The 18,232-nt window shown below is 46.8% G+C and overlaps 2 protein-coding genes across 3 annotated transcripts in view; both read left to right on the top strand.

Annotated features, from left to right (window-relative positions):
* Positions 1-12,874, top strand: part of LOC309351988 (uncharacterized protein) — a 60,567-nt gene extending 47,693 nt beyond the window's left edge. Inside the window, exon 2 of the mRNA XM_081880234.1 lies at positions 11,049-12,874. The gene's annotated coding sequence lies outside the window, so the exon portion shown is untranslated. The remainder of the gene's footprint in view (positions 1-11,048) is intronic.
* Positions 102-11,055, top strand: LOC309351845 (uncharacterized protein). Of its 2 annotated transcripts, none has more exons than XM_081879949.1 (2): positions 102-197; positions 8,923-11,055. In XM_081879949.1, the coding sequence occupies exon 2, from the start codon at positions 9,165-9,167 to the stop codon at positions 10,941-10,943; it is 1,779 nt and encodes a 592-aa protein (XP_081736075.1). In that variant the 5' UTR covers positions 102-197; positions 8,923-9,164; the 3' UTR covers positions 10,944-11,055. The 2 variants fall into 2 exon arrangements, with proteins under 2 accessions (XP_081736075.1, XP_081736074.1); XM_081879948.1 differs by lacking the exon at positions 102-197 and adding an exon at positions 1,917-2,257.
* Positions 12,875-18,232: the final 5,358 nt, after the last annotated feature.

The raw sequence follows: 18,232 nt of genomic DNA on the forward strand, positions 1-18,232 counted from the left end.
TGCTCCGGGAATGGGGGTGTGAGCCCCCCCAACCTCCCTTCTTCTCCCGGAAGTGCAGCTTCCACTCCGGATTTCTTCTCTGCGCCGTAGCTCTAGGGGGGGCGCGTTCTCAAAGGGGAGGAGGGGCGGCAGGTAAATCCCCCCCCCCCGTGGATGTTGCAGGAAAGGAAGGGAGGATCGGGAGCGAGGAGAAAGAGGTAAAGGGGCCACGGGGGGGGGAGGCTGGAGAAAAGGACCCAGAGACCCCCTCCAGCTCCCCCAAGCGCCTTCCGTGGGGCCGGGATCCCGGCACGCCTGCTGCGAAGGGGCGAAGATGGGGCGCCCACCCACGAGGACTCCCTGGCCCCCTTTCCCCCGCGCAGGCATCCCTGGGGCGCGGAGAGAAGCGGGCCAGGAAAGGGTTAAGGGGTGCGGGAGGCGCCTGGATAGAGACCCCCCTGTCCCTCCCCGGCTCATCTTGGGGGGCATTAGGGACGGAGAGATGGGGGGCGCAGGGCTAGGGGTGAGCCGGGCCAAGGGGGCCTCTGGGTGCAGGGGAGACTCCGGGATGGGAGGGGGCAAGGGCGGGGGGAGGAGGGAGGAGGGGGCAAGCAAGCTCAGAATAGGGGGAGGGAGAGACCAGTCCTTGGGGGGGACGTCTCCATCGTGGCTTCCTTGGGGACTCTCCGGATGGGCTGCCTTGGCTTCTCCCTCCCGCCCAGCAATCGACACCCCCCCTTCAAGGCGACCAGAGAGGGATCCCTGGAAAGTGGGGGGTCCTGTCCCCCCACCCCTTCCTTCCTGCAAGCTCCATCCTCCTTCCACCCCATAATTCTCTCCCCTGTCCAGACACAGCCATTCTGCCCAGTCCACCCACTGGTCCCCTGGAGAGGAGAGGAAATCCAGAGAGGAAGAGGGGAGGGGGGAGGCCTTCTCAGAAGCGGCTCTTGGTTTCCGCAATCCCACCCAGGAAGCAGCCAGAAACCTTTTCCTCTCTCTCAGGCTTCCATCTTTAAGCGTCTCTTCTCTGCATGGTTCATTGAGGATGCAGAAGATGTACACCTGTCATCAGAAACAGGGGTGCAGAGTCCATGGAATGGCTCTCAGGATTGATATGGAAGTTGCACCTCAAAAGCATTTCTGTTCCTCTTGATCTTTTTAGGTAGTGTCAGAGTGACTGACAAGCTGAGATACAACCCATCAGCATCCCATGACAGCGACTGCATGAATCTTCCCAGTCAAAGGACCCATTTTCAGGATAGACAGTGCCTGGGGCTGGAGGCTCTACACACCGGGTGTGCCTGTGCAGGCCAAAGACTGCCAGTATTAGCACAGGTGAGGTCTGTGACCTTCCCAAATTTACAGAATGTATGTGAATGAGAGTTTGTGGGTAGGATTATAGTTTACGGCAACCCTGTGATTTTGTCCACCCATAACATTTCTTGAGCTAATATTGCAGTACAAATTCCAAAATAACTACAAAAAATCACAATATGATAAGAATGATTGTAGTATTTATACCCCGCCCACCTGGTTGGGTTTCCGCAGCCACTCTGGGCAGGTTACAGCACATATAAAAGACAGGAAAACATAAAACGTTATAAACCTCCTGACACAGGGCTGCCTTCAGCTGTCTTCTAAATGTCAGATAGTTGTTCATTTCCTTCAACTCTGAAGGGAGGGCGTTCCACAGGGCGGGCGCCACCACCGAGAAGGCCCTCTGCCTGCTTCCCTGTACCCTCACTTCTTGCAGGGAGGACCTCAGAGGAGGACCTCAGTGTTCAGAGTGAAGGATGGGCGTGGAGACGCTCCTTCAGGTCTACAGGGCCAAGGCGGTTGAGGGCTTTAGGTCTCAGATCTTGCTCCTCCATAATGATCTCCAAGACTGACATATAGTTAGCAGAGTAGAAAAAAAAACACTCAGAGGCAGCAAAAAATCCATTCAGCAGATAAATTTAGTACTGAAGGCAAAGAAGCATGACAATCCAAAAACTGAATTTACAGTAAAACCCTAACACAGCATAGCAAAACAGCACTCAGGTAAGAAAGACACAAGCAGAGTAGAGAATAGTAGAATAGGAAGTGGGACCAGGCGCCTTTCAATACTGTGATTTATAAACAATTCAGTGCCAGAGTAACCTTGGGACTGGATAACAAGCTTGGCTCACTCCAGTTTAAACCAGCTTCTTCTGGTTCCCCAAACAAGGAAGGTTCAGCATAATCTCATAACAACTGATCCCACCCCCTGCTCTCAGCAGAAAGGAAACTCCCTTAGCAGGTAAAATGTTCCAGCTGGAGAAAACACCAGCTTTGACTCACTCAGAGTAAAACCACCAGAACCTTCTTGAACCAATAGACTAGGAATGATCTCTATATTTTAGATCAATACATTTCTTGCCTGAAAGATGCAACCATGACAATTTAAAGATCAGCACAAACAGTTTGAATTGTGCTCCGAAATGCACTGAGAGCGAGTGAAGATCCTTTAGGACAGTGTTACAAGGTTGAACTTTTCATTAAGCACAGTTATCCCTTTGCCTTGAATATCCTGCTTTTCAGTGCCAGATTAGGATAGTCCTGTGTCAGAAGACGGGCTCGAGATCAGGCAGCACATCATCATTATAAAGAACCATTGGGGTGGGGTGTTTCCCATTTGCCAGCTGCTTTCCTTCTGCTTCTCCTGCTCTCTCCATGCAATGTGAGGCATGTGGATGGAGGTCCATCTCCAAGAACAGGAGCTTCCCTGAGCACCCATTCAGCTGACCCCAAGCACCAAGCCTTCTCACTAGTTCTTTGACTGACCCAGACCACAGTCCCTGGAAAAGACGAAGACCTGGGTCTCCCAAAATGGTCCACTTGGACCTCTTGAGGCCATTGGGACTGTGAAGGTGACTCATGAAGATCTAGAGGTGGAAACAGGGCTGGATGGAGGATTATAATAATATAATCATAATAATTTATTATTTATACCCCACCCATCTGGCTGAGTTTCCCCAGCCACTCTGGGCAGCTCCCAATCAAATGTTTAAAACAGTACAGCGTTAAATATTAAAAACTTCCCTGAACAGGGCTGCCTTCAGATGTCTTTTAAAGATAAGATAGCTGCTTATTTCCTTCACATCTGAAGGGAGGGTGTTCCACAGGGTGGGCGCCACTACTGAGAAGGCCCTCTGCCTGGTTCCCTGTAACCTCACTTCTCGCAATGAGGGAACTGCCAGAAGGCCCTCGGCGCTGGATCTCAGTGTCTTTATGATGCAGAGGATGGGAAATGTCCAAAGGAACAATGGACCAGAGAAAGAGAGGGTCTGTTCATGGACAGAGAGCAGCTGCCTTTCCTGTGAGGAAACAATTGATTTGAAAAGGCTGTATTCCAAGATCCTGCTGCGCTATTAACGATGAGTGAGGATTATGAACGGGTGGTGATGCATTGCTATCATTTGATGACATTGTTTTTTCATTTGCTGTGCGTAAGAGGGGGTGGGGTGGGTGTTTAGTTGGGTGTGGGAATTTGTTTAATTTAATTATGGTGTGTTTGTAACATTCTCTTTTTTTGTTTGTTTTATTGTTTTGTTAGATTGTTTTTTGTATAGGTTTTAATTTGATTTTAAGGGGAGGGGTCAGGGCTGCCTGGGAGTGGGTCCCAACAAACAAAATGGCTGGGGCAAGTTCCACGGGGGTTTGTGTGTGTGTGTACTGGGGCAACCAATCTCAGTGATCACGGGTAGGAGGAGGAGTTACGCTAAGACCAGACCACGTCATTACCGAGGAAGCGGGCTTAGTCATTGTTTGAGGACTATCCCTGCCTCCAGGTCTGGTCTTCAGCGGACGGATACTGGAATCAGCAAGGGATACCCACACGACCTGAAGGTGCTGCTGTGCAATGCCAGGTCAATGATCCATAAAACCACTGTGATCCGTGACTTGATCATGGATGGAGGACTTGACCTGGCATATGTGACAGAGGCTTGGTTGGATGAAGCAGATGGGCCTGTCCTTGCCGCTGCTTGCCCACCAGGTTTCTCTTATGCACAGCAACCCAGGCCTTGTTGGCGGGGAGGGGGGTTGCAGTGATTTTTAGTCATTAGTTTGCACCAGGCGTCCTATTGGGAAGACCCAGTTTTCTGAGTGCATGTTCTGGAAATTGGGCAATAGGGGCAGTACAGGATTGCTTTTGGTGTACCGACCTCCCCACTGCACCAAGGATTCCCTGCCCGAGCTGCTTCAGGTCGTGGCGGATGTTCTCCTGGAGACACCTAGCTTGGTTGTCCTAGGGGATTTTAACATCCATGCCGACACGACCTTACAAGGGGCCGCTTGGGACTTCGTGGAAAGCATGGCCTCCATGGGGCTGTCCCTGAATAAGTCTGGCCCAACCCATAGCCGCGGACATGCCTTGGACCTAGTGTGTTTACCTCTATGGATGTTCATGATCTGACACTAGGTAAAAGCAAAACAAAAGAAGTCCCATGGTCAGATCACTTCCTGGTGCAACTGGACTTCTCTGCGACCCTTCCCCTCTGAAGGGAGGTGGGACCGATTTGGATGGTCCGCTCCCACCACATAATGGATCCAAATGGTTTCCAGAGAATGATTGGGGATGCTTTATCCCATGTTGATGGCCTTTCAGCTGATTCCCTGGTGGCCTGCTGGAATGTGGAGTTAACCAGGGCTATTAATGTGGAGTTAACCAGGGCTATTGACTGGTTTTTTTTCCTTAAAGAATATTTATTAGCATTTCAAAAATAGTACAGAAACCAAAAATAACAAAAAATAACAAAAGTACAAAAATACAAAACTAAAAAGAATTAAAAACACATAAAATTTCAATTGCTTATTTTCTTTTAACTTATTTCCCAGACCTCCTCACACCTCCCCTTTTTGTATTCCAATTCAAGTTATTAGCTCAGCAAATCCTCACCATTAATTATAACTTATTTCTCAACCTTTTTTTTTTCATATTCTCTTAAACATTACAGCTGGGAACCACTTAATTTCTGTCCAACATCATTCTAACATTCATTAATTTTACAATGTTTCTGTAGATAGTCCTTTTTAAAAAAAATAATATTTATTCAAATTTTCAAGATACAAAAACATTTAAAGCATAAACAAACAAAAACAGAAAAAGGGCAAAAGAAAAAAGAAAAAGAGAGAAAAGTATACAAGATTCAAAATAACTTCATTTCATTATCTTGTGTCTTAGACGTCCTCATACCTCCCTTTTTTGTATTCCAATTTAATCATTGTTTCAGCAAATTCTTCCCATATTTATCAAAAAAAAGAATAATTCATCTTAACAATCTATTTCAAATTTATCAATATTACCTTTAACTTTATCTTTACTTTCAAAACCATATACCTTTAAATTTAGACTTTAAATTATATTTATACTTATCTTCAAATCTTTCTACTAAAGCCAATTATTTCCTTTCCGCCACAGTCTATTATTTCACAAATGTTACTCAGAAATAGCCAAATATATAAAAGAAAGTTTCCCAGAAGTTCCGTCTCCTCTACTTGCGGGTGTGTGAAGCCTTCTCCCCCTTCCCCCCGTAACTCCCGTTCCCCCCTGTACAGTGAGAGTAGGGACCTATGAAACACCGGGTGGATTTTCATGCTGTCTGGCAACTTGAGCCTGAATGCCACAGGGTTCAATTGCTGCGCTACCTCAAAGGGTCCTAGCCGTTTTGGCCATAGCTTCTTGCACCCTCCCTTAAAGGATAGCCCTTGGGTGGACAACCACACCCGGTCCCCCACCCTTATAATCTCCCCTTTCCGGCGACGCTTGTCTGCTTGCCTCTTGTAAACTTCCTTGGCCCTTTCCAAGTTCATCTTAAGTTGCTGGTGCAGGGCCTCCATTTCTTCCACAAACTGTTCTGCTGCAGGCACGCTCCCCCCTTCCTCCCCCCTCCCGGGAAAGGCCCTGGGGTGACACCCATAATTAGCCATGAACGGCTCATCCCCATAGACACATGCTCAGCGTTATTGTACGCAAATTCGGCCAGCGCTAGTCTCTCTACCCAATTGTTCTGTCTCTCGTTGATGTAGCAGCACAGGTATTGCTGTAAAATACTGTTCGCTCTCTCTGCTTGCCCGTTGGTCTCCGGGTGTCTCGCTGTCGAGAATCCCACCTCCACCTGCAATAAGTTCATGAGCCTCCTCCAGAACCTCGAGGTAAATTGTTTCCCGCGATCTGAGATGACCCTCGAAGGAGCTCCATGCAGCCTGAAGATGTGGTCAACAAACAACCTGGCCGTTTCCTCTGCCGTTACTGCATGTGAGCAAGCTATGAAGTGGCACATTTTGGTTAGCAGATCCACTACTACCATGACTGCTGTCTTCCCTCTAGACTTGGGCAAATCTGTCATAAAATCGATAGATACCACCTCCCAGGGTCTTCCCGGTGTGGGTAAGGGTTCCAGCAACCCTGCCGGGGCAGCCCTCTCCCCTTTAGCCCGTTGACAGCGGTCACACCCACGTACATACTCTCGTACATCTTCCCTCACCCTTGGCCACCAGAACTCCCTGGTAACCAGCAACATAGTTTTGTGTTGACCAAAGTGCCCCGCTGTTGGCTTGTCGTGAAGCTGTTTGAGCACCCTTTCCCTCAAGGTCTCCCCTGGTACATACATCGCCCCCTTGTAGTACAGCAGTCCTTCCCTTTCCTCAAAGCCTCCCTGGTCTCCCCTCGCTTCCCTGAGTTCCCTGATTCTGGTTTGAGTGAATTTGTCGTGGCGAATCAGCTCGGTTAGTTCTCGTTTCCCAACTAACACTCCCCCACACACCCATCGTTCCTCTGGGAACACGTGTCTCACTTCCGGCGGTCCCTCTCCTTCCGTGTACTCCGGCTTCCTGGACAGGGTGTCTGCCCTCACATTTTCTTCTCCCGGCACGTACCGGATCTCGAAGAAGAACCTGGAGAACTCCTGTGCCCATCGAATCTGTCTCTGGTTGAGAACTCGAGCCGTTCTCCAGTATTCCAAGTTCTTGTGGTCCGTGCACACCTGGATCTTGTGCTGGGCTCCTACTAGCAGATTTCTCCACTGCCGAAAGGCTGTGTAAATTGCAAGCAGTTCGCGATCATACACCGTGTAGTTTTGTTCCGACTTGCTCAGCTTCCGCGAGAAAAAGGCGCACAGTCTCCTGGCGTGCTGGCCCCCCCCGGCTGCAACACCACCGCTCCAATGGCCCGATCCGATGCGTCTGTCTCCAGCCTCATTGGCTTCTGTAGATCCACGTGCAGGAGTTGTTCCTCCGAAGCGAACGCCTTCTTTAGTCTTTCAAAGGATTGCTGGGCACTTTCGGTCCAGACAAACTTCCTCTTGCTGCTGAGACAGTCTATGATGGGCGCTGGTCCCTCCTCCTCACCACCAGCGGCTCCCACCATCCATTGCCAAGCCTTTCTTTGTGGAGAAACCCTGGCAAAGTGTCCTGGCTGTTGGCAGAGGAAACACTTCTTGGTGCTTTTGGCATCCTTTCCCTCCCTCTTGCGTCCTTCGTTGGTGTTTGAAACCTCTCTCGCGCGCGTGCGCTCCATCGATTTCCATTGGCTCAACGGACCGGGAAGGCTGCTTTGGCATCTCAGGAATGCGGTAGTCAGGGCAACGCTCTCCTCTCCCTTCCCGCCTCTCCAAAGCGCGCGCTTCCTGTCTTGCTCCTATCGCAAGCACAGCTTTGGTCAATTCGTCCATAGATTGCGGGCTTTGCGCGCGGGAGAGCTCATCCTTCACAGCTGGGGACAACCCCTCCTCAAACAGCAACCCCTCCTCAAACAGCGGGGAATTTAGGTTCCACTCCATTAACATCGCAAAACGGGACCAATAGTCTCTAACTGATAGGTCCCCCTGCTTGCCAATCATCAGTTCCCACTGGGTCACACTCTGTTCTACTTGGCTTGAATACATCGCGTCCAAAGCCTGAAGGAACTTCCAAATGTCCCTCATGGCAGCATTCTGCGTGGCCATTAGGGGCCTGACCCATTCACGCGCCCCATCCTGCAGATGCCCCACAATATACACCACCCTCTCTGCATCATCAGCAAAGTCATCATGCTGCAGTTCCAAAGCATACTCTATTTCCATTCGGAACGTGTTATAGTCCTGGGGCTTCCCCCCAAACTTGTGTACCAGTCCAGGCACCTTCCTTGCCATGGGGGTGGGTCTGACCTGCGCATCCTGAGCTCGCCTTTCATCCAGCCGCGCCGTCAGCAGAGCTAGACGCTGTTCCAAATCCCGGTTCCTCTCCACCAGATCCTGCACACTCGCAGCTTGCTCCGCGGTGCCGGCACCTCCAGTCTGACTCATGGTCCCCTGCCTGTGCACAAGTAACTTCAGGGACTGACGGATTGCTGTAATGGTTATAAGGGCTTACTTGTGCATAAGTTGCCATCACTTTTGGCTAGATTGCCTGGCTAACCATGCCTTGGCTGACAGCCCTCACTCCGTGGCTGTTCAGTCGCTTGCAGAATCCGTCAGTGGGCGTTTCTTGAACCTCTTCCAGCATAGAAGCTGTTTGATGCCAGGTCTCCACCTACTCTCCCTGTGTGGGACTCTTCTGCGCAAGGAAGGAGTAGGCAGAGGCGTGCCCGTGCTCTCTCCACTAGTCTCGGGTGAAGAGTCTTGAAGACCTCTCCCCGAATCCTCCATCTCCCTCCCTTCTCTACTGGTGTTACGCTCAATTCCTTCCCCCCTGCTGGTCCCCTCTCCTGCATCGCTTTGGAGCCTTGCCTCCACCTCTCGCTCTGATGTCAGTTCCCTGACAGGCAGGGTATAAATAATAAATTATTATTATTATTATTATTATTATTATTATTATTATTATTTCCTAAAAATTGGGGACATGGGTAGGAAGCGGGGGAATGTTGGAGATGTTGAAATAAGAGAAGGGGCAAATGGTGATTGATTTGTTCTTTTCTCTTTGTTCTTTTCCTTGAAATCCAAAAAGGACTTCCTCTCTGCCCACTCTGAAGAAGGTGATACAGAAGAATGTCAAAATTCCAGGGGACGGGGAACCTTTCATTTCATTAGGAATAGACATTGAAATGTGCGAAATGTGGGATATGCTTCACTGAATGAGCACACATAGCTCACATCAACAAACTCACAGGAGAGAAACCTTTTAAGGATTTGAAGTGTGGAAAGAGTTTCACTGATAGTGAAAAACCTAGAACACATCAGCAGATTCCCATGGGTAAGAAAGGATTCAAATGCAGGGAGTGTGGGAAGAGCTTCAGTGAGAGTGGACAACTTAAATTACACCAACGGACTCACACAGGGGAGAAACCATATGAATGTATGGAGTGTGGGATGAGTTTCCGACGAAGAGATACACTTAGAATACATCAACGGACTCACACAGGGGAGAAACCATTTAAATGTGTGGAGTGTGGAAAGAGCTTCAGTTCCAATGCAAGCCTTAGATCACATCAACGGACTCACACAGGGGAGAAACCATATGAATGTATGGACTGTGGGAAGAACTTCAGTCAGATGGCACACCTTAAGTTACATGCACGGACTCACACAGGGGAGAAACCTTATAAATGTGTGGAGTGTGGAAAGAGCTTCATTTCCAATACAACCCTTAGATCACATCAACGGACTCACACAGGGGAGAAACCATATGAATGTATGGAGTGTGGGAAGAGCTTCAGTTACAATGCAGGCCTTAGATCACATCAACGGACTCACACAGGGGAGAAACCATATGAATGTATGGAGTGTGGGAAGAGCTTCAGTTCCAATACAACCCTTAGATCACATCAACGGACTCACACAGGGGAGAAACCATATGAATGTATGGAGTGTGGGAAGAGCTTCAGTCAGATTGGAAACCTTAGAATACATCAACGTACACATACAGGGGAGAAACCGTTTAAATGCATGGAGTGTGGAAAGAGCTTTAGTGATAGTGGAACCCTTAGAAAACATGAACATATTCACACAGGAGAGAAACCATTTAAATGTATGGAGTGTGGAAAGAGCTTCAGTATCAATTCAAACCTTAGACAACATCAACGGATTCACACAGGGGAGAAACCATTCAAATGCATGGAGTGTGGAAAGAGCTTTAGTCAAAATGCGCACCTAATTATACACCATCAAACTCACACAGGTGAGAAACCATTTAGATGTATGGAGTGTGGAAAGAGCTTCTTTCAGATTGGAAACCTTAGAATACATCAACGGACTCATACAGGGGAGAAACCATATGAATGTATGGAGTGTGGGAAGAGCTTCAGTCACGATGCAGGCCTTAGATCACATCAACGGACTCACACAGGGGAGAAACCATTTAAATGCATGGTGTGTGGAAAGAGCTTTAGTTACAATGCAGGCATTAGACAACATCAACGGACTCACACAGGAGAGAAACCATTTAAATGCATGGAGTGTGGAAAGAGCTTTAGTCAAAATGCGTACCTAATTATACACCATCAAACTCACACAGGTGAGAAACTATTTAGATGTATGGAGTGTGGAAAGAGCTTTAGTTACAATGCAGGCCTTAGACAACATCAACGGACTCACACAGGAGAGAAACCATTTAAATGTATGGAGTGTGGAAGGAGCTTCAGTATCAATTCAAGCCTTAGACAACATCAACTGACTCACACAGGGGAGAAACCATTTAAATGCATGGAGTGTGGAAAGAGTTTTAGTGATAGTGGAAGCCTTAGAACACATCAACGAACTCACACAGGTGAGAAACCATTTAAATGTATGGAGTGTGGAAAGAGCTTCATTCAGATTGGACACCTTAGAATACATCAACGGACTCATACAGGGGAGAAACCATATAAATGTATCGAGTGTGGAAAGAACTTCAGTCAGAGTGCATACCTTAGACAACATCAACGGACTCACACAGGGGAGAAACCATTTAAATGCATGGTATGTGGAAAGAGCTTCAGTTATAGTGGAAACCTGAGAGTACATCAACAGACTCACATCAGTAAGAAATGATTTAAATGTATGGAGTGTGGGAAGAGCTTCAGTCAGAATGGAAATCTTAGAACACATCAGCAGACACACAGGGCGGAAACTGTTTAAATGTATGGACTGTGGAAGGAGCTTCAGTCAGAGTGGAAGCCTTGATTTATGTCAACAAACTCACACAAAAGACAAACCATATAAATGTCAGGAAAATAGGTAGAGGTTCAGTCCTAGTGGAATCCTACATCTACAGACTCATGGACAGGAAGAACTTTAACAGTTGACACCCTACAAACCCATCAACCCTCAAAGAGTAGAAGCTGTTTAAAGGGAAAGATTGCAGAAAGTGCTTTAGTTATAATGGAGTGTTTAAGGAACATCTAAGAGCCAGTGTGGTGTAGTGGTTAAGAGTAGTTCATAATCTGGGGAAACGTATTTGTGTCTCTGCTCCTCCACATGCAGCTGCTGGGTGACCTTGGGCCAGTCACACTTCTTTGAATTGTCTCAGCACCACTCACCTCACAGAGGAAGGGAAAGGAGAATGTTAGCCACTTTGAGACTCCTTCGGGTAGTGATAAAGCGGGATATCAAATCCAAACTCCTCTTCTTCTTCTCAGAGTGGAGAACCCATTTAAATGTATGGAGTGAGAAACGTGTTCCTTTCAGAGTTTACTCTTCTTCACAGCAATGAACTCAGCAGAAAATCCATCTTCAAAGCGAGTCATGTATTTGTTCTGGTGTTTATATGTAAAACTGTATAGTAATGAAATAATGAAGGTAATGTCCCACAATAATGAGTATAATTTTAGATGTAAGTTACCTTTTGATAGTGAGGGGGAGAGGGTGAATCTATTTCTGGTGATGAGTGAGGATTAGGGCTGGGCATATATTGATCTCATCCTATACCAGTTTCTAGACTACATTGTGATAAACTTTGGAAAACAATGGATATGGCAATACACCACGAATCACAGTGTGTGTTTCTGGGATGCACATTTGCCTCAAAGCAGCCGGCAGAAAGCTTTGCTTCATGAAGGGCTTCTGGTTGATCGCTCGCCATCACAGTCGGAGATCTCTTTATCGGAGGAGACCTCGGTATATCAAAGGCAGGGGAAACTGCTCCAGCGAAGCAGACCCCCGGAAAAACCTCAAATCGAGCATTTTGAGGACATGGAATCTGGCAGGTGTCAAAAGTGGGCTCCCCCCTCCCTGGAAAGTTCTGTTTTTGAGCTCCGAGAACGAGGGGGTTGGAGCTGCGACACATCGGACAAAAAGCTTCCTGTGATTAAACGAAGCTGCGAGACTGTGAGGCATTAGCGGTCAATTCTTCCAACATCAAAAGGACTGTATTGTGTGTACCTTTTATGTTTGGATTATATATGGCTAATGTAAGGGTTGTGCTGACAAGCTAGCTGAGATAATGCTCCGGGCACACAGCCATCTCTGTACAAGAGATTTATTGCTAAGCTTCAAAGCAGTTACAAGAATTCAAAACACACTTCATCTCTCGGAGTCAGATGAATCGTCTGACTTTTTCTACGCCTCCCCCAGCAAGCCCATTTCCTGAGTCCACGCCTCTTCCTTCCTCTGCTCTGTGAGTGGCTGGTTCCCAGTACTGGCTCCCCCCTCCCAGCTTCCTCCTCTGATGTGGAAGAGAAACTGCTAATTACCGGCGTGGGCTCTCTGTACTTGCCTCTCTGCTTCCCCCTCAGCTCTTTCGCAGCCTCCAAATTCCCTGACATCCACCCCCTCCTCAAAGGCCCCCTCCCCCTCGGGAGAATCGACCATCCCCAATTTACCCTTCTCCGGAGCGGCGGGGGTGAAGCCTGGAAAACTACCCTCCTCCTCATCTGTATCTTCAAAAACCGTCCTCCAGTCCTCCCTCAAACCCACAGTTCCTCGTGTTCCCCAATAGACACTTTCCTCTTCTTCTTCCTCTTCGTCAGATGGTGGGAATCCCTCGAAATTAAAGCATTACAATCTTAGTCTTCACAAATAGTAAACCAAGAAATTGAATGGAAAAATTATATTGATGAAACAAAAGACTTTTGCATCGGCAACTAAATGCAGAAAATTATTGGCTTGGGGACAGAAGGACAGTACAATAATTAATATTATGGAGGATGGTAAGAATATTGAGAACCCAATAGAGATTAGAAAATGTTTTCAAAAGTACTATAAGCAGCTTTACAAAAAGGAAAAATGGATAAAATGGAACAGTTTTTGGACAAAAATGGATTGCAGAAAATTCCAGCGGACAAAACAAGCCTACTAAATGAACTGGTTACAAGACAAGAAGTTGAAGAGGCAATTGCCCAAATGAAAATAGGCAAAGCACTGGGACCTGATGCTTTAACTTCCAAGTATTATAAAATATTTAAGGATTGGCTGATACAACCATTGATGGATGTTTGTAACAAAATATTAAAAGGGGACAAAGCACCGGAGTCCTGGAAAGAGGCCTTCATCACTCTGATACCCAAAGCAGATACAGATAGAGCTCAAGTAAGGAATCAGCGACCAATTTCCTTGTTGAATGTGGATTATAAAATATTTGCAAATATTTTGGCTACAAGATTGAAGAAGATTTTGAATAAGCACATACATAAAGATCAGTCAGGTTTTTTATCTGAGAGGCATATGAAAGATAATATTAGGAATGTGCTGGAAAGATTAGGGGCAAAAAAGAATCCTAAAGCAATGTTTATGTTTATTGATGCAGAGAAAGCCTTTGATAATGTTTCTTGGAGTTTTATGAAACAGAACTTGTGTAATATGGGGATCGGTTAAAAAAAATTAAGTGGTATTAATGCAATTTACTTGGAGCAGAAAGCAAAAATTATAATTAACAATGTGGTCTCAGAAGAAATTAGGATTGAGAAGGGAACCAGGCAAGGGTGCCCACTTCCTCCCCCCCTGCTTTCTATTTCTGTCCTAGAGGTGCTGCTGAATATGATAAGGAATGATGAGGAAGTTAAAGGCATAGTAGTGGGAACTGAACAATATAAGTTAAAAGTCTTTGCTGATGATTTGGTATTGACTTTACAGGACCCTGAGTTCAGTGCAATCAAAGCACTGAAGATAATTCAACAGTTCGGACAAGTTGCAGGTTTCAAATTGAATAAGAATAAAACCAAAGTTTTAGGGGGGGAAATAATGATACATGAAAAACTTAATTTAGAGGAACCCACAGGGCTGAAGTTTGTGACAAAGGTGAAATATCTGGGTGTAAATATGACTGCAAAAAAATGCATTTGTACAAAGACAACTATGAAAAGTTATGGAAAGATATCAAAAGAGATTTGGATATTTGTACAAGGTTGAAACTATCTTTGTTGGGCTGAATTTCTGTGATAAAGATGAATGTATCGCCTAAGGTGTTATTTTTGTTCCAAGTACTCCCTATCATTGATAAGTTGAATTGTTTTAAGGAATGGCAAAATATATTATCTAAATTTATCTGGCAGGGGGGAAAACCCAGAATTAAGTTTAAATTATTAACAGATGTAAAAGAGAGAGGGGGGTTTAAGGATTTACTTTGAAGCTGCAGCCTTTTGCTGGCTGAAACAATGGTTTTTATTGGAAGATACTGATGTTTTGGATTTGGAAGGTTTTGATAATGTATTTGGTTGGCATGCATATTTATGGTATGACAAGCTAAAAGCTCACAAAGGATTTAAAAATCATATAATTAGAAAATCTCTGGATGATGTTTGGATAAGATACAGGGATTTGTTTGAAAGGAAAACACCCAGATGGATATCACCATTGGAAGCTAAGACCCATAAAAGGTTGAATATGAAAGATACATAATTGAAGTATAATGATAGTTTGATGGAAGTAGGGGACCAATTTAGATTAAAATCTTATGATCCGTTGAAAGATAAAGTAGATGATTGGTTCCAGTACATCCAGATAAATGAAATGTTTAAAATGGATAAGAAAATTGGTTTTCAAACAGAGAAATCCAAACTAGAAATGGAATTATTAGATACAAAAACAAAATACCTATCTAAGATGTATAATTTATTGCTGGAATGGCATACGAGAGATGAACAAGTGAAATCTGTAATGACTGAATGGGCCAGGGATGTGGGGCACAATATCATGATGGTGGATTGGGAGAAATTGGGGGAAAAGGAATGGGAAGAAACAAGATTTACCAACTATCGAAGAATAGCAGATGAAGATGATGGACTATATGGAATTTGCCAAACTGACCGGGAGACTCTGAGACCAGAGAGAAGAGATGGTGGAAGAAGATTGGAAGAAGCTTAAGGAATATTTGAAAAAATATGTTAATATTTAAATCTCAGAATAGTTCTGGAAGTGGATATAGGCTGTAGGGTTAGAAGTAGAAGATAGTGTATTTTAAAATAATATTATTTGTAAGCGATAAAATGTGAAGTTAATTTAAGTGTGATAAAAAAAAAAGATGGTTAGAAACTATGATATATGTAAACTGCTAAAGTTGAAATGAAAATGAAAATCAGATAGGTGGGACTTGGGGAAGCCCACCTAACAATGTTTAGAAAAATAAGGATAAGAGAATAATCTGTTTGCATTGTTTGTTTTTCTGTTTGTGTTCTTTATTTGTGTTATAAAATGAATAATTTTTTTGAAAAAAAGAAGAAAGCATTGCTTTGTGAAGCCCCAGCAGATGCCGAGTTGCTGACTTCCCTCCCAGACGACAGGAAGCGAAAGACACCCCTCCATTGCCCTGCGTCCTTCCAGCCTCTCTCCTCCCTTGCTCCCTTCTGCCGGTTTGTGTGCCTGACTTAGGTATCCTGTGTGCTGTATGATTTTACTGCTGAAACTGGATTTGCTCTCAGGAGCAAAGTTTTGTGCCTCACTGGAGACCCAGGGAGAACTGTATGCTTTGAAAAGTCAGTAAACTATTCCTGAAGAAGTCCTCCTGCCCTGGAGTTGCTCTACTCAAGCATGCAAGACGGTTTTTGCACCAAACTCTGTCACCCCCACCCCCACCCCATGATCTCCAAGCACTGCTTCTTCGCCAGAACTTCATCCCTGCCTCCTAAACATTCTGGAAAAAACTTGAAATGCTGTAATTTAATGGGAGATTTCCCCCCAAGCCTAATTGCAAGAGGGGAACGGAGGGGCTGCAGGGACCAGGGAAGTCTCCTGATGGGCCCATCTTCATTCTTGAACCCCATGGGGCAACCCCAGAGCTCCTGCTTATTCTGGGGTTTGGGGAAGATAGTACTTTTCCATAGTCCCATAAGTTTTTATTCAGTCATGCTGCTAGGGAGTTTTCCTACCAGAGGCCCACAGTGCATATTACTATCATACTGATTTTACTTTTGTTGTTGCTGCTGTTGTCATGGACTGGAGGGGTGCAGGGGGTGGGAGGCACCAGTCTGGGGTACCCACAAGGAAAGAAGGCTCAGATCCTGGGGGCTGGTGGTGGGATGGCGATGAGCAGATAGAGGGAGAAAAGGGAGCAGAATGGGAGGGGAGGTGTTGCAGGCTGGAGGAAACGGTTTGGTGAGCAGGAAGAGGCTGGGGCAGAGAGCAGTTCAGGCTCAGAGGGAGGAGAGGAGGGGGCCAGGAGAACCAGAGGAGGCCGGCTGCTGAAGCATCCAGGGAGACTCCCGCTCCTGCTGCGACCAGCACATGCCTTTGAGTCTGGCGATTAGAACTCCTAGAATGTAGGGATCCCATTTTTCAACCAGAACAAAAACCTGCTAGCCTTTTCCCAGGTCTTTCTTGTCCTCCCAGGTCTTTCTTTGTCTTCTCTACGAAGGTCTCTACAAAGTCCTTCTCCCTCCCTTGACTTACCATGGGGTCCCAGCAACCTTTTCTGCCTCTTACACTCTAGAGAAAAGAGTCCCTTTCCATTGGACGCCTGGCAGCCCAGTGCCAAATCTGGCTGCTCCAGAGAGAACGGAAAGGAACTGGAAACACCCTTGCGCTCTGACGTGCACCAGTCACTTCCTCCCGGATCCTGGTGCTGCTGGTGCAGCTGCATTTACGAGAAAAAGAGAAATTGGAAACCGAGCCCAAGTCCCTTGCGATCCAAAGTGGCCACTTGGACCAGCCTTGGGGGCGTCTTCCTTGTTGTTGCCATGGACTGGCTGGTGAGGGGGGGGGGAGGCACCAGCTGGGGAACACAAAAGGGAAGAAGGCTCAGAGCCCAGGGACTGGTGGTGGGATGGCGATGAGCAGAAAGAGGGAGACAAGGGAGCAGAATGGGAGGGGAGGTGTTGCAAGCTGAGGAGGAAACAGGTTTTGGTGAGCAGGAAGAGTCTGGGGCAGAGAGCTGTTCAGACTCAGAGGGAGGAGAAGGGGGGGCAGGAGACCATCAGAGATGGCCATCAGCTGAAGCATCCAGGGAGACTCCCCCTCCTGCTGCGACCAGCTCTCCTCTCCCCTGGTCTCCTAGAGCACACAAAGAAGCCCTGTTCAGACCCCATGAGCCTGTACATTATATTAATGGGCGTAGGGTTTTCTTGTCCCGACATACATCACTTTAATCTCATTGACAATGAACTGTATTTTCTGCCCATTCACCCCATTTGGAGAAGTCCTTTTCGAGCTCCTTGCAATCTCTCTCTCTTTGAACAACCCTGGACAATTTACTGCCATCAGCAAACTTTGCCCCCTCCTTGCTCCCTCCTAAGTCTAGATCATTTATGAACAAGTTGAAAAGCTGCAGGTCCCAATACTGATCTTGAGGGGACTCCGCTTCTGCTCCTCTCCATTCAGAGAACTGTCCGTTTACTCTCTTGGTGCTTCAGAAAGAGGGCTGCCTCAGACAGAGGGGGCACATTTCTTCTAGGGGCACATTTCCGGGGTCCCCACGGTGCCCCCAGCCTGGCTCCACTGCAGGTGAGCCTGCCCCATGCAACTTGGGGTCTTAAAGGAACTTAGATGGGGGCAGAGGGGTTGCAGCTTCCCCACACTTGTGAAGGAGCCATGGGGGGGGAGGCAGGTGTAATTGGGGGGGGGAGTAGTGTGGAGGAATGAGCGAGAAGGAGTTTCTGAAGCCTGTGCTGCCCCCTCCCTGCCTGCTCCCTGAAACTTTCCTGAGCCTCTCCCCTTTTCATTTCAATGACTGGGGGTCCCGCACAGCCCTCAGGGCACCTCAGTATCTTGGGGGGGAGCTATTTTGTTTGCTGAGGGCAGGGACACAATCCTGTCTCATTGTGGGGTGTCAGGCTTTTAGGTAAGAGGCTCAGGGGGAAAAGCACTGAGAAGGAAAAAATCCTGGGGTGCTCATTTCCTCCGCTGCCCAGCTCCCCAGGGGGCCACACCCCACGGTCCCTTCAGGGTCAGCAAAGAAGGAGAATCCAGGCAAG

This window comes from Podarcis erhardii (assembly GCF_964252035.2).
Source record: "Podarcis erhardii genome assembly, chromosome: 10".
NCBI lineage: Eukaryota > Metazoa > Chordata > Lepidosauria > Squamata > Lacertidae > Podarcis > Podarcis erhardii.